We start from the raw sequence: 25521 nt of genomic DNA, 5'->3' as shown, positions 1-25521 counted from the left end.
GAGATTGGGTTTGACATATATACACTCATGTGTATAAAACTGATGACTAATAAGAACCTGTTGTATAAAAAAATTAAATTAAATTAAAAAATTGTTTTAAAAACGAAAGAGAAATACCATTTGATATCGCTTATATGTGGAATCTAAAAAATGGCACAAATGAACCCATCTACAAAACAGAAACAGAGTCATAGACATAGAAAACAGACTTGTGGTTGCCAAGGGGGAGGGGGAGAGGGAAAGGGATGGACTGGGAGTTTGGGGTTGGTAGATGCAAACTATTATATTTAGAATGGATAAGCAAGGTCCTAATGGATAGGACAAGGAACTGTATTCAATATCTCGTGATAAATCATAATGGAAAAGAATATAAGAAAAGAATATCTATATGTGTATAACTGAGTCACTTTGCTGTACAGCACAGATTGGCACAACATTGTAAATCAACTATACTTCAGTAAAAAAAAAGACAATGGATAGGGGTTTAAGAGCAGATTATGGGAGACTGGGACTGACATATACACACTACTATATATAAAATAGATAACCAATTAGGACCTACTTTATAGCACAGGGAACCCTACCCAATACTCTGTAATGGCCTGTATGGGAAAAGAATCTAAAGAGAGAGATGATATATGTATATGTATAACTGATTAACTTTGCTGTACACCTGAAACTAACACAACGTTGTAAATCAACTATACTCCAATAAAAATTTAAAAAAAAATTTTTTTAAAGAGCAGATTAGTCAGAAAATGAAGAAATAATTACTGAACTGAAATACAGATCTGAAGAACAATCAGGAATAAGCACAAAGATATGAAGAGATAGAAAATATAAAGAAAGGGTAAGATGGATACAGAAGATGAAAAAATAATATGCCCCAAATTCCAGAATGAGAATCAAAGAAAACCAAGATAGAGTTCCACTTCTACTTAAGATGTAAAAATCTGCAGAGAAGGTCACTCTCAATCTAACATCCTGGAAAATCTGAATAATCTATAAAATCATAAACTTTCTTGAGCCCATCAAAGACCTGAGGTTACAAGGCAATCAAATAAATTAAAATTTTTCTCCCTCTAAGGAGAAACAAGACACATAAACTATTCACTTTTGGTTAAACATAGGGGAGGGAAGCAGTTACCATACAAGTGGATAACAAGAAATGAGCTAAAATTTCAACAAATTCTTGAAGGACAAATGTGGGGTGGATGTCATTTTGGAACAGATGGGAACCCCACACACAAAGGGACTCCACCAGAAAGATCATGGCAGGAGCCCAGAGAGAGCTCGCCTCAGTGGCACAGGCACAAAGAGGTGATCAGCTGCTGCTGGGGTACAAAATGAAGCCAGAACTTCTCTTTGGTAGGAAGCAAAAACCCTAAGCTGCTAAAGAAGCAGCAGCAAAGCAGTGCAAGAAAAAAAAAAAACCTTGCCTCCAAGGGAGGAGTAAAAGTCAAACCCATATGATTCTGGGAGAGGGGCAGAAAACACTCCTGCTACCAAGAGAGAGATCCATTGCTTTGGAAAAAGGAGCAGAAGCTTAAATCCCTCTGTTGCACGGGAGGGATACAAAACCCTTTGGGTGTATGATCCTACACCAAAAGCAAGCATAACCCTGGGGTGTGGGGGGAGGGGCAAGGAACTCTCTCCCCGCAAGATCAACACCAGACCCAGGCTGAGTTTGGCTGCACTGGGGAGGAGGAGCACAAAAACTGGTGTTCTCAACCCCTGAGGTGCAGGTCTACAGGACCTGCCCAATACTAAGGATGGACCATGGAACACAGATCTCCCTTTGTTCCCACCATGAGCCTAGCACCAAGAAACAGGCATCACCACCTACTGCTGAGGGAGTGTCAAGTGCAGGGAGAAACATTCCCCACTGAGATGCAGATATACAGGGACTTCTAAAAGTTGAGAGTGAAGCTGGAACACTGATGAAAACCCTCCAGCTCCCCAAACCCTATTCTAAGCATAAGGAAGAACTGAATTTGAAGTTGAGTTTGAATTCACTGCTGGAAGAATTTGAAGCCTTTGGTGTTTAAAAATAATGAAAGAAACAAAAATCCCAAACCCAGCTCAACTGCTAACTACCCTGAATTAAACCCCATACTAAGAGCCCGATAAAAGAAATGTACCCATTTCTGGGCATAACTACTATTTGTTTCAGACTCTACTGTTTTCCACAGACAATGCCCATCAGTCAATAAAAAATTATGGAACACAAAAATTCAAGAAAAAACAAACTATTGTAGACTAATCACCAGAACTGAACTCAATGATGACTCAAATGTTGGTAATATCAGATATGGGCTTTAAAATAACTATGATTGGGCTTCCCTGGTGGCGCAGTGGTTAAGAATCTGCCTGCCAATGCAGGGGACGCGGGTTCGAGCCCTGCTCCGGGAAGATCCCACGTGCCGTGGAGCAAATACGCCCGTGTGCCACAACTACTGAGCCTCCGCTCTAGAGCCCGGGAGCCACAACTACTGAAGCCCGCACGCCTAGAGCCCGTGCTCCGCAACAGGAGAAGCCACCGCAATGAGAAGGCCGCGCACCGCAACGAAGAGTAGCCCCCACTCGCCGCAACTAAAGAAAGCCCGCACGGAACAATGAAGACCCAACACAGCCAAAAATAAGTAAATAAATAAACAAACAAATAAATAAATTTAAAATGAAATAAAATAACTATGATTAAAAATCAGAGACAAATAAGAATGGTGGGGCTGGGCAGAGAAGGAAATGGGGAGCTACTGTTTAATGGGTATGGATTTTCAGTTCTATACGATGAAAAGAGTCGTGGAGATGGATGGTAGTGTTGGTTGTACAACATTATGAATGTATTTAATACCAATGAACTGTACATTTAAAAATGGTTAAAAAGGTAATATATATTATATATATTAATATATAATGTTATAGTGTTACACACACAAGTGCTTGCAAAATTGGTAAAATCTGCAAAAGCTCTCTGGATTTTACTAATATCAAATTTCTGGTTTTGATAGTATACTATAATTATGCAAGATGTTATCACTCTCAGAGGCTGGATGAAGTGATCTCCTTGTATATTGTTTTTATTGCAACTTCTTGTGAGTCTCTAATTATTTCCAAATTGAAAGTTTAAAATGTGTAAGAATAGATGAAATAAGATTGGAAAAATACTGATAACTGTTGAAGGTGCCTAATGGGTAGCTACAGGTTAATTATGCTATTATTTTTACATATCCATGTATCCCCCCACTTTTCAAAAGTTTGATTCACACCACTTCACTTTTACCAAAGACCTACATTATTACCTCTTTTTGCTAATCGAAAGAAATCTGATGGAAGAATTTTCACTTTTACGAAAAAAGGCAAAAAATGAAAATAACATTCAGGGTTTGTTTTGGAGCGAGCCATCATAAAGACAACATGCACCCTGAGCAGTGAAGTGGCACCACCAAGCTCCTTCCCCAGAAACTACACTCAGCATCTCAGCATCAAGCCACCATAGCTTTGAAATGTGTCTGTGAGCATTTGTGCTGTATCTTGATTTATTTTGTACATCTGTTAGCAAAATGTGTCCTGAGGTAACTGCTTCTTCACTTTACACCATTTTGGCTTACAAAAGGTTTCATAGGAATGCTCTATTTTCAGATGTGGGAGAACCTATATTTAAAATTTTCCATAATAAAACATTAAAGAAAAAAATAACTATGATTAATAAGTTAAAAGATCTAGTGAAAAAAGGTAGACAACATTCATGAAGAAATGGGGAATTTCAGCAGAGAGATAAAAATTAAGAATCAAATGAAAACACTAGAAATAAAAAAACATTACTTTAGAGATGAAGAATTTCTTTAATGGGCTCATTGGCAGAATGGACTTCAGCTGAGGAAAGAATCTGTGAACTTTAAGATACAGTAATAGAAATTATCCAAAATGAAATGCAAAGAAAAAAAGAGTGCAAGAAATAGAACAGAGCATCCAAACACTGAGACAATATATCAAATGTTCTAACATATGGCTAATCAGAGTTGGAGAAGAAGAAAGAGAACAGGACAGAAAAAGTATCTGAAATGATGTGGTTGAGAATTTTCACATAAACACACCTTAGAAATAGCACGAACTGTCAAAAAACAGTATTAATAGAAACGTTTGAAAGCAGCCCAAAAAATGCATGCACAGACAAAAACAATATAGCAGACTTCTTTTCACAACCCATGTACTCCAGTAAACACTGAAAGGATCGCTTTAAAGAAAGCAAACTGAAAGAAAAAGTGTCAATACAATTGTCAATGGTCAACAACACATTCCTGGTTTTCCTCCCATCTCTCAGTTTTCTAATTTCTTTGCATGATCCTTTAATTCTATTCAGCAGGACATTTTAGAATTCCTCAAGGTTCAGTGGCAGCCTTTTTCCTATTTTCACTCTATATTCTCTCCATAAGCAGTCTCATTCCTGCTCAAAGTTTTAACTTTACCCACTGGCAGATAACCCCAGTGTTTATATCTCCTACCTACACCTCTTCTTAGCTTCCTACTTCTTATTTTTACTTCAGTGTTTCAAAGGCCCTTAAGTTCAACATGTCCAAACTGAAGTCACCAACTCATCTGACATGGTCTTCTTCCAACTTTTCCTATCTCAACAAATGCAATCACCATCACCAAGGAGTTAGCACCTGTCATGACTCCTGACTCCTCTTATTTAACCAACACCATGCCTATTCAATTGTACTTCCTAAATATCCCCCAAATCCATTCAGCCCTCTATCTCAACCACCATTATTCTAGTCCAAACTACAAACTTCTGTTTCCCTGAACTGTTTTATAGGCTAGTCACTGACCCTCCTGTATCCAATTTTGCACCCCTTAAATCCCTTCTCCCTGCAACATCAAAAATAATTCTTTCCAGGATGTCACACTTCTGCCTCCCTTAGGCTCTCCTTAAAATCTTTCAATAGCTTCACACTGGTCTTAGGACTACGGTCAAACTCCTTATACCAAAATCCATAGTGTGGACCTTACATACGTTGCTAACCACATCTTATACCATTCTCCCCTGCTCTTGCCCTCTCCAGACACTCTGGCCTCCTGTCCCCCCACCAGCACAGTGCCTGTGTATAAGCTATCCTATCTAGGACCTCTTTTGTTAGTGTATGCCTGCTCATTTATCAGATATCAGCTCAAGTTTCAGGAAATTATTCTATGTTCTCCCTGAAAGTCAAATTCCTGATACATGCTTCAACAGCACTGTGCAACTCTTATTTGTAGCATTTGCCACAATGATAATTTTAGATTTATTTCTGCAATTATTTAATATAACTTCACTCTAGGCTATAAATTCCATGAGGATCAAGGATTATATCTGGTTTTGCTTACATTTTATTTTAATGCCTAGTACATGGTGAATGTACAATAAATTTTAATTGAGTGAATGAGAGACATAGAAAATACAGGCTTAAATATAAGCCACAATAATGGTGTTATGCTTTCAGAGATATTTTGATATTTACTTATCAAGAAAAAAGAACAGGTAAACTTAAAATTGTAAACTGAAAGAAATTCCTAAGAAAAGAAAAGTAAAATATCTTACCTAGACACAAATTCACTTAATTCTGAATATTCGGTGGGTTCCATTATTATGCTGAGGTCAGTAATAACAGAAGATAAACTCTCCTCATTCTAAAACAGGAACAAAAAAACTTTTTTGTATCAAAGCACAGTCAACTTTTAAATAAAATTAAGAGACAAAACTACTTTCAAAATATGCAAAATGAAATGTCACCAAGTAATAGGAAAAAGTAACCAAGAAAAAGTACGGCAAATATGGGTTACTTCTTAAAAAAATTTTTATTGGAGTGTAGTTGATTTACAATGTTGTGTTACTTTCAGGTGTACAGCAAAGTGAATCAGTTATACATATATAGATATGCACTCTTTTTTAGATTCTTTTCCCATATAGGTCATTACAGAGTATTGAGTAGAGTTCCCTGTGCTAAATGTCCTTATTAGTTATCTATTTTATATATAGTAGTCTGTATATGTCAATCCCAATCTCCCAATTTATCTCTCCCCTCCCCTTTACCCCCAGTGACCGTAAGTTTGTTTTTTACTTCTGTGACTCTATTTCTGTTTTGTAAATAAGTTCATTTGTACCATTTTTTTAGATTTCACATATAAATAATATCATATGATATTTACCTTTCTCTGTCTGACTTACTTCACTTAGTATGACAATCTCTAGGTCCATCCATGTTGCTGCAAATGGCATTATTTCATTCTTTTTTTTATGGCTGAGTAATATTCCATTGTATATACATACCACATCTTTATCCATTCCTCTGTTGATGGACATTTAGGTTGCTTCCATGTCTTGGCTATTGTAAATAGTGCTGCAAAGAACACTGGGGTACATATATCTTTTTGAATTATGGTTTCCTCCAGATATATAACCAGGAGTGGGATTGTTGGATCATATGGTAGCTCTATTTTTAGTTTTTTAAGAAACCTCCAAACCGTTCTCCATAATGGTTGTACCAATTTATATTCCCACCAACAGTGTAGGACGTTTCCCTTTTCTCCACACCCTCTCCAGCATTTATTGTTTGTAGATTTTTTGATGATTGCCATTCTGACTGGTGTGAGGTGATATCTAAATAGTTTTGATTTGCATTTCTCTAATAGTGATGTTGAGCATCTTTTCATGTGCCTTTTGGCCACCTGTATGTCTTCTTTGGAGAAATGTCTATTTAGATCTTCTGGTCATTTTTTGATTGGGTTGTTTATTTTTTGATATTGAGCTGCTTGAGCTGTTTGTACATTTTGGAGATTAATCCCTTGTCAGTCAGTTCATTAGCAAATATTTTCTCCCATTCTCTGGGTTGTCTTTTTGTTTTGTTTATGGTTTCCTTTGCTGTGCAAATGGGTTACTTCTTAAAAGAGTGAAATCAGATCCTCACTCCATACCAAAAACCAAAATGAACTCCAAGTGAATTACTTACTTAAATGTTAACACTGAAACCATAAAGTATTAGGAGGGAATATAGACATGCAACTGATTACTGAATGAGAAAGAACTTTCTAAGCAAACAATAACAACAAAAAAGCAAATACGATTACATAAAAACACAAACTATCAATACAAAATGGCTTTATAACTAAAAGAAAAGAAATAAACAGGAAAATTTGTACTATAAAAATGACAAGGAGATATGAAAACTTAAAAGAAAAAGGCACATAACATGCACTAAAAACTCAGAGGTAAAAGACAAGTTACATGGAAAAAAATGTTTGCTCTGACAAGTGATAAGATAAATGTAAATTAAAACAATGAGACGACACTTTTACCTATAACATTGTTTTGACAATGCATCACTTAAAATGTTTATATTCTCTGTCTAAGCAATTTGAATTCTATGAATATATCATAAAGAAATGAAGACAAAGGCTAACAGCTTCTTATTATAAAAAGCCAAAAACAAGTCTATATTCAATAATGGGGATTGTTAAATAAACTGTTAAGTACTTTGATCTGCAAAATCCAGGTTTTCTCCTTTACTCTAGTAAATTTTCTTCTATTATATATTTACCTATAATTTCTCTTTCATTTTTTCTTGTTTTTGGAAAAATCATATGAATCTTCATTGTCTTCCAGATTTTTCTTCTTTTCAATTGCACTTGTAGGTGATTTTTCTCAAGCCTATCCTCCATATTCTACTCCTAACTACTTCTAATTTATTTTTCAGCACTATAATCATTTTATTCTTCCTTTCTTTCTCCCAGCTCTCTCCCCCTCTTATTCAATTTTCTTTGAATGCTTTCATTTGAGAGTGCAGTTATAATATAGCATGTTCTTTTATTTCCTGGATTAATTATTTCAAAGAGAATTTATCTACATTTTCTAATTCCTTTCATGGCAAGGTTTCTAAATGATGACTAACAAATTCTGTACCATTTTTATGTTCTGTACTCTGTGGATCTTTTTTGTTAACAGGAGTAGATCTAGCAATTTCTTCTATTTCCTAAGGATATAGAGTTAGTGGATAATGCTTGACTGTTTACCATTTGTCTGGGTAATATCTGACTTGTCTTTCTGTATTTTCAGCTGCTGGAGAAATGGATATTAATGGCTTATAATCACTGTTTAGTTTTTTCCGCTGCTCAAGAATATAGTGGGAATTGTTAGGAGCAGCTGTAGTCAAAGTAGACTGTTTGTGGGCATCTACCACCATATCTCATAAAAAAAAAAATTCCAGGGCTTCCCTAGTGGCGCAGTGTTTGAGAGTCTGCCTGCTGATGCATGGGACGCGGGTTCGTGCCCCGGTCCGGGAAGATCCCACATGCTGTGGAGCAGCTGGGCCCGTGAGCCATGGCCACAGAGCCTGTGTGTCCGGAGCCTGTGCTCCACAACGGGAGAGGCCACAACAGTGAGAGGGCTGTGTACCGTAAAAAAAAAAAAAAAAAACCAAAACAAAACAAAACAAAAACACAACAAATCCCAGAACATTCAAACAACTCAATAATGAAAAGACAAATAACCCAATTAAAAACTGGGCAATGGATCTCAACAGACATTTCATCAAAGATGATATACAAATGGCCAATAAGCTTATGAAAAGATGCTCAACATACTAATCATAATCTGGTACTTCCATCTGACCAGTAATTCTCTACCTAGATTTATATAAGAAAAATGAAAACATACGTCCACTTAAAAACTTATACATGAATATCTTCAGAAATGTTATCCATAACAGCCAAAAGGTGAAAACAAGCAAAATGTTTCTCAGCTGACGAATGAATAAACAAAATGTGATAGATCCTCACAATGCAACCAAAAAAAAAAATTTAAAAAAGAAGTAAAAAAAAAAAAAAAAAAAAAAAAAAAGAATGAAGTAGTGATATATGCTACAACATGAATGAACCCCGAAAACATTGTGCTAAGTAAAAGAAACCAGTCAGGGCTTCCCTGGTGGCGCAGTGGTTGAGAGTCCGCCTGCCGATGCAGGGGACATGGGTTCGTGCCCCGGTCCGGGAAGATCCCACATGCTGCGGAGCAGCTGGGCCTATGAGCCATGGCCGCTGAGCCTGCGCGTCCAGAGCCTGTGCTCCGCAACGGGAGAGGCCACAACACTGAGAGGCCCGCGTACCGCAAAAAAAAAAAAAAAAAAAAAAAGAAACCAGTCAAAAAATTTGTAATCATACAAATTATATGATTCCATTTCTATGAAATGCCGAGAATAGGCAAATCCATAGAGATAGAAGATAGATGAGTCAGGTCTGGGCAGAAGAAAGGCAAATGAGGGGTGATAAAGAGCATGGGGTTTCTCTTTTTTTTTTTTTGCGGTACGCGGGCCTCTCACTGTTGTGGCCTCTCCCGTTGCGGAGCACAGGCTCCGGACGCGCAGGCTCAGTGGCCATGGCTCACGGGCCCAGCCGCTCCACGGCATGTGGGATCTTCCCTGACCGGGGCACGAACCCGTGTCCCCTGCATCGGCAGGCGGACTCTCAACCACTGCGCCACCAGGGAAGCCCTGGGGTTTCTCTGTGACGTGATAAAAAAGTTCTAAAATTGATGTGGTGATGGTTGCACAAAGCTGAATAAATTAAAAACTGATGAATGTATACTTTTAATGGGTGAATTATATGGTATGTGAACTACATCTCAATAGAGCTGTTATAACAAAAAAAGGTGGGGGGAGAAAAAAAATCTCAGAGAAATGCCTTGTCTTTTGTTTGAGTATGTGTAAGTGTTTTGGATTTTGGCCTTATACCCATTCGAATAGGCAAAGTATCCTGTCAGCATAAAGCCTATGATTTACTGGCCCCTCCATTTTTTATTCATTCATTCATTCATTTATTTTTGGTGTGTTGTGAATTCTTCAATATATTTTTTCTCCATCTCTCTCCTTGCCAGTCATACTGCTAACGAGGTCAACCCACCCCAGTTGGCAAACAAGGGAAGGACCTTGTAAACAACCTGACCTCAAAGACCCTGCATGAGTCTCAGCAGCACATTCCTTTCTACCACAGTCAATTTAAGCCCGCATTTCTCATTCTTCTCTACAACTTAAGGATTTAGGGTAAAGACATTCAAGAAAAGGGTCCTGTAACTTCACAAAATACCCTACATCAGATTTCAGTGTTTTCTTTCATTTGGGTTTGAATGTCATCACATCAGGTAAATTTTCTCTGGAGCCTATGATATGGGACTGTATTCTTTTTTCTTTTTTTTGGATTGTATTCTTTTTAAAAAAACTTTTTTGAGATATAATTGACATATAACACTGTATTAGTTTCAGATGTACAAAATTATGATTACATATTTGTATATATTGTGAAATGATCACATAGTCAATATTCAACACCACACATAATTACAAAAATTGTTTCTTTGTGATGATCTGAAGATTTACTTTCTTAGCAACTTTCAAAAATGCAATAAAGTATTATTAACTATAGTTGCCATACTGTACATTAGATCCCCATGACTAATTTATTTTCTAACTGGAGGTCTGTACCTTTTGACCACCGTCACCCATTTCCCCCAACCCCCTCCCCTGGCAACCACCAATCTATCCTCTACATCTATAAGCTTGCTCTTCTTTTTGTTTATGCTGTTTCCTAGATTCCATATATAAGTGAGATCATACAGTACTTGTCTTTCTCTTTCTGAGTTCACTTAGCATAATGCCCTCAAGGTCCATCCATGTTGTCACAAATGGCAAGATTTCATTCATTTTATGGCTGAATAATATTCCATTTTATATACAGACCACATTTTCTTTATCCATTTGTCCATCGATGGACACTAAATTTGTTTCCATGTCTTGGTTATTGTAAATAATGCTGCAATGAACATGGGGGTGCATGTATCTTTTTGAGTTAGTGTTTTTGTTTCCTTTGAGTAAAATACCCAGAAGAATTGCTGGATCATGTAACAGTTATATTTTAACTTTCTGAGGAGCCTCCATATTGTTTTCCATAGTGGCTGCACCAATTTACATTGCAACCAACAGTGCACAAGAATTCCCATTTCCCTACATCCTCACCAACACTTGTTATTTCTTGTATTATTTACATTACACATTCTAACCGGTGTGAGGTTATAGCTAATTGTGGTTTTGATTTACATTTCCTCGATGCATAGTGTAATGTTGAACACGTTTGCATGTACCTGCTGGTCTTCTCTTTGTCTTCTCTGGAAAAATGTCTAATCAAATCCTCTGCCCATTTTTAATCAGATTGTTTTTTGCACTATTGACTTTTATGAGTTCTTTACATGTTTTGGATATAACACTGTATCAGACATGACTTGCAAATATTTTCTCCCATTCAGTCTTGTAATTTTGTTGATGGTTTCCTTTGCTGTGCAGAAACTTTTTAGGTTCATGTAGCTACTTGTTTATTTTTGCCTTTAGTGTCAAATCCAAAAAATCATCACCAGAATGATGTCAAGGGGCTTACCACCTATGTTTTTTTCTAGGAGTCTTATGGTCTCAGGTCTTACATTCAAATCTTTAATCCATTTGGAGTTAGGTTTTATGTATGATGTAAGAGTGGTCCAGTTTCATCCTTTTGCATGTGGCTAACCAGTTTTCCCAACACCATTTATGGAAGAGACTATCCTTTCCCCTTTCTATAATCTTGGCTATTTTGACATAAATTAATTGACCGTATATGCATGGGTTTATTTCTTCAGTTCTCTATTCTGTTCCATTGACATATGTATCCATTTTATGCCAACACAATATTGTTTAGACCACTATAGCTTTGTAATGTAGTTTGAAATCAAGATGCGTAATGGCTCCAGGTTTACTCTTCTTTCTCAAGATTGCTTAGAGGGACTTGGTGGCACAGTGGTTAAGAATCCGCCTGCCAGGGACTTCCCTGATGGCACAGTGGTTAAGAATCTGCCTGCTAATGCAGGAGACACAGGTTCGAGCCCTGGTCCGGGAAGATCCCACATGCTGCGGAGCAACTAAGCTCGTGCACCACAGCTACTGAGTCTGCGCTCTAGAGCCCCCAAACCACAACTACTGAGCCCGCATGCCACAACTACTGAAGCCTGTGCGCCTAGAGCCTGTGCTCTGCAACAAGAGAAGCCACCGCAATGAGAAGCCTGCGCACCGCAACGAAGAGTAGCCCCTGCTCGCCACAACTAGAGAAAGCCTGCACACAGCAACAAAGACCCAACGCAGCCAAAAATAAATAAATAAATTTATAAAAAAAAAAAAAAAAAAAAACAATGAATCCGCCTGCCAATGCAGGGGACACGAGTTCAATCCCTGGTCCAGGAATATCCAACATGCCGTGGAGCAACTAAGCCCATGCGCTACAACTACTGAGCCTTCTCTCTAGAGACCGCGAGCCACAACTACTGAAGCCCGCACGCCTAGAGCCCATGCTCCACAACAAGAGAAGCCACCGCAATAAGAAGACTGCACACCACAACGAAGAGTAGCCCTTCCTCACCGCAACTAGAGAAAGCCCGCATGCAGCAACGAAGACCCAATGCAGCCACAAATAAATAAATAAATTTATTAAAAAAAAAAAAAAGATTGCATTGGCTATTTGGGATCTTTTGTGGTTCCAAACAAATTTTAAGAGTTTCTTCTATCTCTGTGAAAAATATCGTTGGAATTTTGGTAGGGATTGCACTGAATCTGTAGATAACTTTCATCAGTATGGACATTTTAACAATATTAATTCTTCCTATCTATGAGCATGGAGTATCTTTCTACTTATTTGTGTTATAAACTTCTTTCATCAATGTCATAGTTTTCAGTGCACAGCCCTTTCACCTCCTTGGTTAAACTTATTTGTAGGTATTTTATTCTTTTTGATGCTACTGTAAATGAAACTGTTTTCTTAATTTCTTTGATAGTTCGTTATTAGGGTATAGAAATGCAACAGATTTATTGATTTTGTATTCTACAACTTAACTGAATTAGTTCATTTGTTCTAACAGTTTTTCTGGTTCATTTTTTTTTTTTTGGTGGAGCCTTTAGGGTTTTCTATAAATAATAACATGTCATCTATGAATAGTGACAGTATGACTTCTTTCTTTCCAATTTGGATGCCTTTTATTTCTTTTTTTTAATCTAACTGATCTGGCTAAAACTTCCAACACTGTGTTGGATAAACACGGTAAGAGAGGGCACCCTTTGTCTTATTCTAGATATTACAGGAAAAGCTTTCAGCTTTTCACTATTGAGTATGAAGTTAGATGTGAGCTCATCATACATGTCCTTTATTATTTTGAGGTATATTCCCTCCATACCCACTTTTTTTAACATTTTATAATAACTTTATCTTTTTCTAACATCTTTATTGGAGTATAATTGCTTTACAATGTTGTGTTAGTTTCTGCTGTATAACAAAGTGAATCAGCTATACGTATACATATAACCTCATATCTCCTCCCTCTTGCGTCTCCCTCCTACCCTCCCTATCCCACCCCTCTACGTGGTCTCAAAGCATGGAGCTGATCTCCGTGTGCTATGCGGCTGCTTCCCACTAGCTATCTATTTTATTTATTTATTTTAATTTTTACTTTTTTAACATCTTTATTGGAATATAATTGCTTTACAATGTTGTGTTAGTTCCTGCTGCATAGCAAAGTGAATCAGCTATACATATACATATATCCCCATACTCCCTCCCTCTTGTCTCCCTCCCACCCTCCCTATCCCACCCCTCTAGGTGGTCACAAAGCATCAAGCTGATCTCCCTGTGCTATGCAGCTGCTTCCCACTAGCTATCTATTTTACATTTGGTAGTGTATATATGTCAGTGTCACTCTCACTTCATCCCAGCTTACCCTTCTCCCTCCCCATGTCCTCAAGTCCATTCTCTATGTCTGAGTCTTTATTCCTGTTCTGCCCCTAGGTTCGTCAGAACTTTTTTTTTTTTTTAGATTCCATATATATGTGTTAGCATACGGTATTTGTTTTTCTCTTTCTGACTTACTTCACTCTGTATGACAGACTCTAGGTCCACCCACCTTACTACAAATAACTCAGTTTCGTTTCTTTTTATGGCTGAGTAATATTCCATCCATCTGTCAATGGACACTTAGGTTGCTTCCATGTCCTGGCTATTGTAAACAGTGCTGCAATGAATATTGTGGTACATGTGTCTCTTGGAATTATGGTTTTCTCAGGGTATATACCCAGTAGTGGGATTGCTGGGTCATATAGTAGTTCTATTTTTAGTTTTTAAAGGAACCTCCATACTGTTCTCCATAGTGGTTGTGTCAATTTACATTCCCACCAACAGTGCAAGAGGGTTCCCTTTTCTCCACACCCTCTCCAGCATTTATTGTTTGTAGATTTTTTGATGATGGCTATTCTGACCGGTGTGAGGTGATACCTCATGGTAGTTTTGATTTGCATTTCTCTTATAATTAGTGATGTTGAGCAACCTTTCATGTGTTTGTTGGCAATCTGTATATCTTCTTTGGAGGAATGTCTGTTTAGGTCTTCTGCCCATTTTTGGATTGGGTTGTTTTTTTGATATTGAGCTACATGAGGTGCTTGTATATTTTGAAGAGTAGTCCTTTGTCAGTTGCTTCGGTTGCAAATATTTTCTCCCATTCTGAGGGTTGTCTTTTCGTCTTGTTTATGATTTCCTTTTCTGTGCAAAAGCTTTTCTATACCCACTTTGTTGAGGTTATTACCATAAATCGTTGCTGAATTTTATCAAATGCTTTTTCTGCATTTATTGAGATAATCATATGATTTTTTATCCTTCTTTTTTGTTCATGTGGTGTAGCACATCGATTGATTTGCAAATGTTGAACCATCCTTGCATCCCTGGAATAAGTTCCACTTGATCATTGTGAATGATCCTTTTAATGTATTGCTGAATTTAGTTTGCTAATATTTTGTTGAAGATTTTTACATCTATGTTCACCAGGGATATTGGCTTATAATTTTTTTTCTGTGCCCTTGTCTGTTTGGGGTATCAGAGTAAGCTGGCTTTCTAAAGTAAGTTCAGAAGTGTTCCTCCTCTTTTTGGAAGAGTTTGAGACACACTGGTATTAATTCCTCTTTAAATGTTTGGTAGCAGTCATCAGTGAAGCCATCTGGTCCTGGATTTTAGTTGGGAGGTTTTAAATTACTGATTCAATCTCCCTATTAGTAACTGGCCTGTTCAGATTTTCTATTTCTTCCTGATTCAGTCTTGAAAGGTTGCTTTTAGGAGTTTATCCATTTGTTGGTGCATAATTGTTCACAGTAGTCTCTTATGATCCTTTGTATTCCTGTGGTAGCAGTTGTAAAGACTCATCTTTCATTTCTGATTTTACTTGAGTCTTTTTTTTTTCTTGGTGAATCTAGCTAAAGATTTATCAATTTTGATTATCCTTTTAAAGAATCTGCTCTTAGTTTCTTTGATCTTTTCTAACACCTTTTTAGTCTCTATTTCATTTGTTTCTGTTCTGATCTATGTTCATAGGTTTCTTGTTTGCTTTGTTTGTTTGTTTGTTTTCGGCCCCACCAAGTGGCTTGCAGGATCTTGGTTCCCCAACCAAGGATCAAACCCAGGCCCTTGGCAGTGATAGCACAGAGTCCCAACAACTGGAACACCAGGGAATTCCCTCTGATCTATGTTATTCCCTTCCTTCTGGTAACTTTGGGCTTCATTTGTTCTTCTTTATCTTTATACCTCAGTTCCTTGAGGTATCAAGTTAAGTTTTTTGAGATTTTTCTTGTTTCTTTAGATAGGCATATATTGCTATGGTCTTCCCTTTCAGAACTGCTTTTACTGCAGTCCATAAGTCTTGGTATGTTGTATTTCCATTTTCATTAGTCTCAAGGTATTTCTTTATTTTCCTTCCATTTCTTTTTTGACCCATTGGTTGTTCAGTAGCATGTTTTTAATCTCCACATATTTGTGAAATTTCCAGTATTCTTCTTATAATTGATTTCTAGCCATACCACTGTGGTTGGAAAAGATGCTTGACATCATTTCAACCTTCTTATATTTAAGACTTATATAAGTTAAGAATATATGTTCTATCCTGGAGAATGTTCCATATATACCTGAAAAGAATGTGTATGCTGTTGCTTTTGGAAGGAATGTTCTATATAAATCTGTTAAGTCAACCTGGTCTAACGTGTTCTTTAAGGTCAATGTTTCCTTATTGATTTTCTCCCTGGATGATCTATCCATTGATGTGTGATCAATTTAAGGTCCCCTATTATTATTATATTGCTGTCTGTTTCTCCTTTAGGTCTGTCAATATCTGCTTTATATATGTAGGTGCTCCTCTGCTGGGTGCATAAATATTTATAAATGTTATATCCTCTTGTTGAATTGACCGCTTTATCATTATGTAGTGCTCTCCTGTCCCTTATTACAGCCTTTTTTAAAAGTCTATTTTGTCTGATATAAGTATAGCTACCACAGATTTCTTCTGGTTTTCATTTGCATGGAATATATTTTTCCACCCCTTCACTTTCAGTCTGTGTGTGTCCTTACACCTGAAGTGAGTCTCTTGTAGGCAGCGTACAGAGGGGTCTTGTTTTTTATTTGTTCATCCACTCTATTTCTTTTGATTGGAGAATTTAGTCCATTTACATTTAAAGTAATTATTGATAGGTATGTACTTAATGCCACTTTGTTCATTATTTTCTAGTGTTTTGTAGTTTCTCTGTTCTTCTCTTGCTTTCTTCCTTTGTGGTTAAATGACCTTCTTTAGTGGTATGCTAATATTCCTTTCTCATTACCTTTTGTGTATCTACTATAGGTTTTGGCTTTATGGTTACCATGAGGCTTACAAATAACAACTTAAATTTACAACAGTCTCTTTTAAGTTGATAACAACTTAAACACATTCCAAAGCTCTACATGTTTACTCTCCCCCTCAACATTTTATGTCCTTGATTTTACATTTTACGTATTTTTATCATGTATATCCCTTAAATAATTATTGTAGTTAGTTGTTTTTACTATTTTTGTCTTTTAACCTATGTATTAGCTTTATAAGTGATGAATTCACTACCTATACTACATATTTACATTTACCAGTGAGATTTATACTTTCATGTTTTCCTGTTACTAATTACTGCCATTTCTTTTCAGCTTAAAGAAATCCTTTTTACATTTCTTTTAAGGCTGATTTAGTGGTGATGAACTCCTTTAGCTTTTGCCTATCCACAAAATTCTTTTACCTCTTCTTCGATTCTGAATGCTAACTTTGCCAGGTTGATAATTCTTGGTTGGAAATTTTTTTCTTTCAGCCCTTTGAATACTTATGCCACTCTCATCTGACCTGCAAAATTTCCCCTGAAAAATCTGCTTAAGGTCTTTAGGGTGTTCCCTTGTACATAACAATTGTTTTTCTCTTGCTGCTTTTAAGAGTCTCTCCTTGTTTTCAAATTTTGGTATTTTAATTTTAATGTGTCAGTGTGGGGTTTTTGCGGTTTGTCTTATTTGGAACTCTCTGGGGTTCCTGGATCTGGAGAACTGTTTTCACAGTTTAGGGAAGTTTTCCACCATTACTTCTTCAAATATGTTTTCAGACCCTTTCTCTTCTCCTTCTGGAACTCCTTGTAATGTGAATGTTAGCACACTTCATGTTGTCCCATAAATCCCTTAAGCTATCTTCACTTTTTTTTCATTCTTTTTCGTTTTTGCTGCTTTGACTTGGTGAGTTCCTGTGCCCTGTCTTTGAGTTCACTGATCTTTTCTTCTGTCTCATGCTGTCTGCTATTAAAATCTCCAATGTATTTTTCAGTTCAGTTATTGTACTCTTTAGCTTGGGGACTTCTGTTTGGAACTTTCTTATATTTTCCATATTTTGTTGAAGTTCTCTGTGTGTTTATCCATTCTTCTCCTGAGTTTGGCTAGCATCTTTATGACCATTACTTTGAACTCTTTATCAGGTAAATTACTTATCTCTGTTTCGTTAAGGATTTTCCCTGAGGTTTAATCTTATTCTTTCTTGTTTCACACATATTCCTCTGTTTCTTCGTTTTACTTGATTATCTATGTTGGTTTCTCTGCATTACATGAAACAGTCACCTCTCCAGTCTTGAAGGGCTGGCCTTGTGTAGATGAACCTTACTGTTCAACCCTGCCCTAGTTCTTGGTTGTCTCTCAAACCTTTATGATTATCCAAGCTGCCAATTTTATTTTTTATAGCTCCCAGTAGTTGAAGTTGTGCCAGGACCAAATATTCTTTTTAATTTAAAATTTTCCCTATTTTTGAATCTTTTTTTTTCATTTCATTGCATTTCAGGGAGAACAGTTATGAAAACATACTTAACTGTCACTTCCCCCAGAAACTGCCACCCATTTGACTTATTATGCTGCATGGACTGTGAATGCTGACACATGTTAATTCTAATGTTCTTGCAACTCCTCACAAACAGTACATTAGCACTAACAACACCAGAGAGTAAATCTGGGGAAAAGAGTTGTATGTTCCAACTGCATCTGACAATAATAGCTGTGCCAACATGGGTAATCATTCAAACATTCTGGGTGTATTTCCCTATAAGAGGGTTGACCTAGATAATCTATAAGGTCACTTTTGGTCCCAGCATTCTATTAATATGATTTTAGGTCACTTTGGTTTCTAACATTGTACTACCATGATTTTATTATAACAATATTCTACAAGTAAGATAATTTTATTGTTTAGGTTACTTTTTAATTTTCTGATAGTTAAATGTCACCCTCTAGTGGAAATTTTGTTTTAAAAAGTGTTTTAGAACACAGAAGGTTGCTATTTATTTATGACTGTTTTTTTTCTATCAGTCTCAACTATAAAAATCTGCTCAACACGTAAAACGGTAAAATTATTTTAGAAGGCAGTTTGGTACTATCAATCAGAATTTACATGTAAATCTGCTTTAACCTGGCAATTCCATTAGAGATATAGTTCTAAAAATATACTTACCCAAGTAGGTCTAGAACATCTGAGGGTTTACCAATAAATAATAAAAATCATAAAACTGGAAAGGTGCAGAGAGAAAGGGAGTGTTCTTAACATAGCCTGGGACAGCATGCTCTTTTTGTAGCAAATTAGGTAAAACCAAGCAGTTGAAAAGCACCTACATACTTTGAAATGTATATAATGACAACTTATGTCCCTTTAGAGATTCAGCAATTACTGTGTTCTATGTCTTTCAAAGAACATAAATTGTTCCTCTCCTTATATATTTTTTTTCTGCATCCCCTAAAGCATGTGGGACAGAAACTGCTGGTAGTCCCCAATATTTGTACTTCTTTCTTGCTCCGATTTTTTCACTGGCTACATGGCCATGCATAATGAAGGCTAAATTTCCAGCCTCCCTTGCACTAATTTATTGGCCATTAGAATGTAGGTGAAAATTATGGGTGTTACAACTTCTGAGAAGTGTCCTTCAATGGAAAAGGTGAGCCCTGGTTTGCCCAGCCCTTTCCTGATGTCTGAAATGCTAAAGTGATAACTGCACTATGATTTGGAAGTCACATGGGTGATGGCAGAGCCTGATGATCATGAAACCACCATACTAGCCCTTGAAAACATATCCTGCAATTTTGTTTAAGCAATAGAGAAATAAACTAGTACTTTGAACCTCCCTTATTTTTAAGTTTTCTGTTATGTGCAGCTCAACTAATTCTAATTCATTCAACATGTGAGCTAACAGTATAACTTTAGGCCAATACTAAATGGTTACAAAATTTTCAATCATGCTTTGGTGGTATGAGGATCAGAATATTAGCTTAAAAGGTGAGGTCTGGGCTGGTGCCACTACTGCCTGGTAGGAGGTAGGGAGCATAGCCACGACAGCAGGGGTAGCAGGTCCTGTATGGTAGGGCTCACATGGCTCTGGTCCTGTCTATGTGGCTTCATGGTGGCCACCCAGGACCATCAAGCTAAGCTACTGCAGGAGCTGCAGGGGCCCAGTGCCAGTTCATGCTGGGAATGCCTCTGGTCAGGTAATAGCCATTCTTAAGAAGCACGTCGCATTATAAAAAATGCCCCCAAAGTGAAACCTCATCCTTGATCTAACTCATGATGTGATCAAATTACCACTTGATGCTTTTCTTCAGAGGCTTAAGGTGACCACAGTACGGAACTTCAACAAAATGAAATTAAAATATTCCAGTCTATTTTATCTCTCAGGCCAAAGCCCCACTAATGAGCACACTAATCAATCTGGCCACAACCTATCCTGGAATGTATAGCTCCACTGAGCAGCTCATTCACCTCAACTTCAGAGGATGGTCTTTCTTTTTTCTGTTGGACTTGTGGATATCCTCCCAAGGAGAAGCCTAATTTTGCTAGCAGTCTAACTTCTCTCCAGATAAGTCAGGAAGTGACTATAAAAAAGGTGAATGCCAACAGCAGAAAAAGCCTGTAGGACCCCAAGGCTACTAGGATGACCCTGAGCAGTTTCCTGGACAATGTATACACTGATAGTGCAGATGTTCTCAGACATGGAACTAGACCTCAGACCTCTGACTCTGCCAACCCGACACAGATTATAGGCCTGGCCATTAATGGAGGCCAGAATGCAGGTAAGCATTTGGTATCTCACCACTCTGAGCTTAGGATTACATTAGCCATAAAGAAAGAAAAGGCAGTTGTCCAACTATGCATCCTTATGCAATGAGACAACATCCAGGAATTTCTGGGCCACACAAAGGAGAAGTCTGGAGTCCTGGCATGGGCTTTTTATCCTAAACGAGATCAACCCATTTGGGTCCATATTCTGTTTTAGTCTTCAGCAGATGATGTTTGAGGTCATACAGAACTACAATATCATCTTGGTGACTCTGCATGGCTCTAAGGCCTGGTGCCAACCTGGGATCAGTTTACCTTCCCTAGGGACACTCATCACCCAGGTCCATGACATCCTACTCAACCGGCTTTGGCAATGCCACACTGTGGATGTTCTTGGTCACTTTGACAGACTAAACGGGGATACTCTGAGGTGGGAGCAAGCTGGAAACTCTGCCATCAGATGAGAGGCCTAGATATCCCTCAGTCAGTTCTCAGCCTGCCGGGGTCTGTGGTGACAACCACGGACATAGACTGCAAAGAGTTCTCAAGAAGCAAAACCTCTAGCCCGGACACCTGGACCCAGTTACTCTTGACTAGTTGAGGACAGTTTCTGATATGTGACATCAACTCCTGTTGCATACAAAAAGGGACAACTTGAGGCTGTTTCTGTGGCTGAGGATAAGCATGAGGAACCCAGGCACATGACTGTGAATGCAAGCAAGCAGCAGATCCATATGACTTGGTTGTGACAACTGGTCTACATCCACTTTAGTTATCTGACGAACTGAGGCCAAGGCAGCGTGCCTGCCCTTCCCTGTACCTCTCCTCTACACATACCCTCTGTAGGCCCAAACTCATAAAACCAACGGGTTGAAATTGCCTTCTGCTATCAAAGCACGTGCCCAGGATTGATCATTTCTCAAAATTATGCCTGGATCCCATTCTTCTTGGAGCCAGACTTTGAAGATGTCTGAGTCTTGTTCTGCCCTATCCTGGCCAGGGGCTGCACGTTAATATTCTGTCTGCTTTCTGATTTTATGTGAAAATCCTACCAAGAGTATCTTCCTCCTATGTTGTGTCTCAGCAATCCTGTATAACTTGCTGGCATAACCGTGAACCACCTTGAAGTCTAACCCTCCAGCCCTGAGCAGTCTTCAGACTGTAGTGATCCCACATGGCCACAACTATAGGAGAGGCCCTGAGCATGAACACCAACTGTGCTGCTCCCAAATACCTGACCCACAGAAAATGGTGAGATAATAAATGTGTTTTGTTGGTTTAAGCTGTTAAATTTGGGAGAAAATGTTAAGCAGCAATAGATAACTAATAGATAATTGATGACTGAGATATCAGCTGATGACTGAGGGCATCCAAGACTGTTCCCATGACCTTGGGGCTTGCACTGGAAGCCCAGGAACATCTTACTAACTGCCCTCCAATAAAGCACTATGCTCTCAGCAACAATCCTACTGCACACAGTTGCTGGGGTATTCATACTTAAAATTTATTTTTAATGGTACCACTTTGCACAAATGTGCTACGAGGGGGCCCTAGCTCAAGAACGTCTCCTCAACTCAGCCACTGCTGAAGACTGGGGTGTGGGAGTTTTTATTTCATAGCAGCAGAATCTGTGTTATCTACCACATGTATTCTTAATTTACCTGGATTTCCAGAAGCTGAAATTCAAGTTGAAACGTAATCATGTGGCAATTTCCTGATAATCTGTGTCTCTGCAGAACTTTCTTTATACCTGTAAATCATAAAAATAAATATTTTTGTTTGAAAATAACAATTTCCTTTAAATATCTATTATTTAATTTTGTGTGGATACCTATAATATACGTGGGTATATATGTGAGAGTGTATTTGCATTGAAAATACCTGGAAGAATGTGCACCAAATTGATCGCCTTTGCAAAATAAGATTAAAGACAACTTGTACTTTCTAGTTATCGATTATACCAAAGATTAAGGTAAGAAACAGAAACATGCTAGTATGACCCTAGACAAACTTGAATCATGATAACTGTTAGGTATTTTTCATTTTTTCAACATTATCTAGACCTAGTTAGACAATAAATTAAATCCATGTATTTACCTCAGTTAACTCTCAAAACTTTACTAAAATGACAGCAAAAGTATTTTTTTAGGTAAAACATGAATACACTCAAATGCATAAAATGCCCTGTTCTTAAGTATACATCATGATATATATATGTGTGTATATATATATATATATATATATATATATATATGTATATATTTACAAGCGTTTCCCATGTAACCACCACTAAGATCAAGATACAGAAAGTTTAAAGTACCCCATAACGTTCCTTCATGCCCTTTCCAGGCTATACACTATGTCCCCCTCAAGAGATAACCATTATTCTGACTTTATTACCATCTACTTTTGCTAATGAAGGTATTTTTAAATGAGCACAATTCTCTTTTTAATTTTTATTTAGTTTTTTTTTTTTTTTTGCGGTACGTGGGCCTCTCACTGTTGTGGCCTCTCCCGTTGCGGAGCACAGGCTCCGGACGCGCAGGCTCAGCGGCCATGGCTCACGGGCCCAGCCGCTCCGCGGCATGTGGGATCTTCCCAGACCGGGGCACGAACCCGTGTCCCCTGCATCGGCAGGCGGACTCTCAACCACTGCACCACCAGGGAAGCCCCTATTTAGTTTTTTAAAAAAGAAATTGGTAGAGCTTCTTTTTTTCTTTTAATTTTATTTATTTTTGGCTGCGTTGGGTCTTTGTTGCTGTGCATGGGCTTTCTCCAGTTGTGGTGAGTGGGGGCTACTCTTCGTTGCAGTGCGAGGGCTTCTCATTGTGGTGGCTTCTCTTGTTGTGGTTCATGGGCTCTAGGCATGCAGGCTCCAGTAGTTGCAGCACACAGGCTCAGTAGTTGTGGCATGTGAGTGCTAGAACGCGCGGGCTTCAGTAGTTGCGGCACATGGGCTCAGTAGTTGAGGCATGCGGGCTCTAGGCAAGTGGGCTTCAACAGTTGTGGCACGCAGGCTCAGTAGTTGTGGCTCGTGGGCTCTAGAGCACAGGCTCAGCAGTTGTGGCACATGGACTTAGCTGCTCCGCGGCATGTGGGATCTTCCGGGACCAGGGCTCGAACCCATGTTCCATGCACTGGCAAGCAGATTCTTAACCAATGCGCCACCAGGGAAGTCCCCACAATTCTCTTTTTTAAAAAACTGAAGTATAGTTGCTGTACAATACACATACATTACACATGGACAATATAGTGATTCACAATTTTTAAAGGTTATAGTCCATTTCCAGTTATTATAAAATATTGGCTATATTCCCCATGTTGTATAATATATCCTCGTAGCTTGTTTTATGTCTAATAGTCTGTACCTCTTAATCTACACCTATATTGCCCCTTCCCCCAGAAGGGCACAATTTTACAAGGATAAAGAGAAAAAGATGAGAGTAACCTAATTTTAGAAGCTGAAAAGCAGATGGATAAGCTAGATATTACATAAAAAAGTGGAACTAACCTGGCAGATCCAGGAAAATTAAAACCTAAGCCAGCAATGGGGAAAGCTCAGAATCAAGCCCATTCAAAGGCATTCTGAATGGGCACCACCAAGTACCTCTACAGATGGGGTAAACCTGGGGCTCAAAAAGAAAGAGTGAGACTTTTGTACAGTAAAATCTCACTCTCCATATTCTCTGTATTCCATCTATTCCTTTCAAGTACCTGAAGGGTCTAAATTTCATTTCTACATGTAATTCAAAGTTTAACTGAGGTGAGCTGCCCACCACCTTCAGAGGGTCACTCTTCCTCTCCCTGGTCATGAGGGTTATTTTGGTGGAAAAATCAGGAAGCATTTCCTAAAGTGATTCCTTCTTCTAAACCAAGTTCCCAACAACCAATTGCACAGCTGAATTAGCTTCCCCTTACTTGTTAGTGCATCACAGACCCTTGGTAATAAAACGTAAGTCATTGGGACCAGAAACCCTCCTCTGCCAAATGGTCCAGTTCTTGAAATATTTATCTTGGCCACAAGGCCATGCTCATTAGTAGCAGAGTACCACAGATGACACAGCTCTCATGTCAGTAGTGAACAACAGCTAAGATTTACAAATTAATGCTGCTACTGTTCTTAAAGTCGCTAATGGCTGTTACTTGACTATTAAGTTACATAATGACAGACTGTGTCTTCTTTAATATCTACCTCAGGCAGCTTTTAAGAGTATTACACACACTGTGATATTGAATAGACACTTGACAAAACAAGTTTACCACAACCACACATTCAAATCATTATCTTGCAGAATTTTAATTCAGCGATAAGGCAACCAATTTCCTATGTATAATAAGGTAAACTTCAGTACCACTTCTAGATTAAAATGAATGCTTACTCTGGAAATTCCCTGGATGCGTAATGGTTAAGACTCAGCATTTACACTGCCGTGGGCCCAGGTTCAATCCCTGGTCAGGAAACTAAGACGCCACACAGTGCAGCCAAAAAAAAAAAAAAAAAAAAAAAAAGAAAGAAAGAAACTAATGCTTACTCTTTTCTGTCATCTCAGTGCTCGTTAGGTCCTCTGTCTTCTTGGAGTAATGTCTTATACTGATGCCAGTAAGCGTACTTAGAAACTGAAGTTCCGATTCTAAATGTCCAAGATGACTTCTCAGATCTTTTGACAATTCCCATCCTTCAGAATCTGCTTGGTATATTTCTCGAAATGATTTTCTAAAAAGCAAATACCACAAATAATTACTTCAATTAAGAAACCACTAATAAGTGTTTCAACTAGTATCTATAAATTTCTTCAAACCATTCCCATTTTATCCTTCTTACTCTCTTCCCATTAAAACTAGTAAGATTTTTCTTAAAGCCAGTAAGATTTTTCTTAAAACTTAATGTGGCTACTAACACTGCAATCATTAATCTCAATATAAAACAAACTTAACCAAGTTATAATACCATTTTCCTACATATTAGAAACAGCTATAAAATAAATTATAACAGGAGTACTTTGTAAAATTAAAATGTCTGTTTAGGCTGG

At 37.9% G+C, this 25521-nt stretch overlaps 1 protein-coding gene across 1 annotated transcript in view; it reads right to left on the bottom strand.

Moving 5' to 3' along the window:
- The window catches only part of CENPP (centromere protein P), a 231673-nt gene that overhangs the window by 188795 nt on the left and 17357 nt on the right, over positions 1-25521 (bottom strand). Inside the window, exons 2-4 of the mRNA XM_065879360.1 lie at positions 25024-25205; positions 22153-22241; positions 5582-5670 (exon numbers count right to left, since the gene is read on the bottom strand). Coding sequence (XP_065735432.1) covers positions 5582-5670; positions 22153-22241; positions 25024-25205 — 360 coding nt within the window. The remainder of the gene's footprint in view (positions 1-5581; positions 5671-22152; positions 22242-25023; positions 25206-25521) is intronic.

This window comes from Phocoena phocoena, chromosome 6, assembly GCF_963924675.1.
Source record: "Phocoena phocoena chromosome 6, mPhoPho1.1, whole genome shotgun sequence".
NCBI classification, from domain to species: Eukaryota; Metazoa; Chordata; class Mammalia; order Artiodactyla; family Phocoenidae; genus Phocoena; species Phocoena phocoena.
Note: the sequence above shows the minus strand (reverse complement) of the source record. Positions and strands in the feature narration are given on the sequence as shown.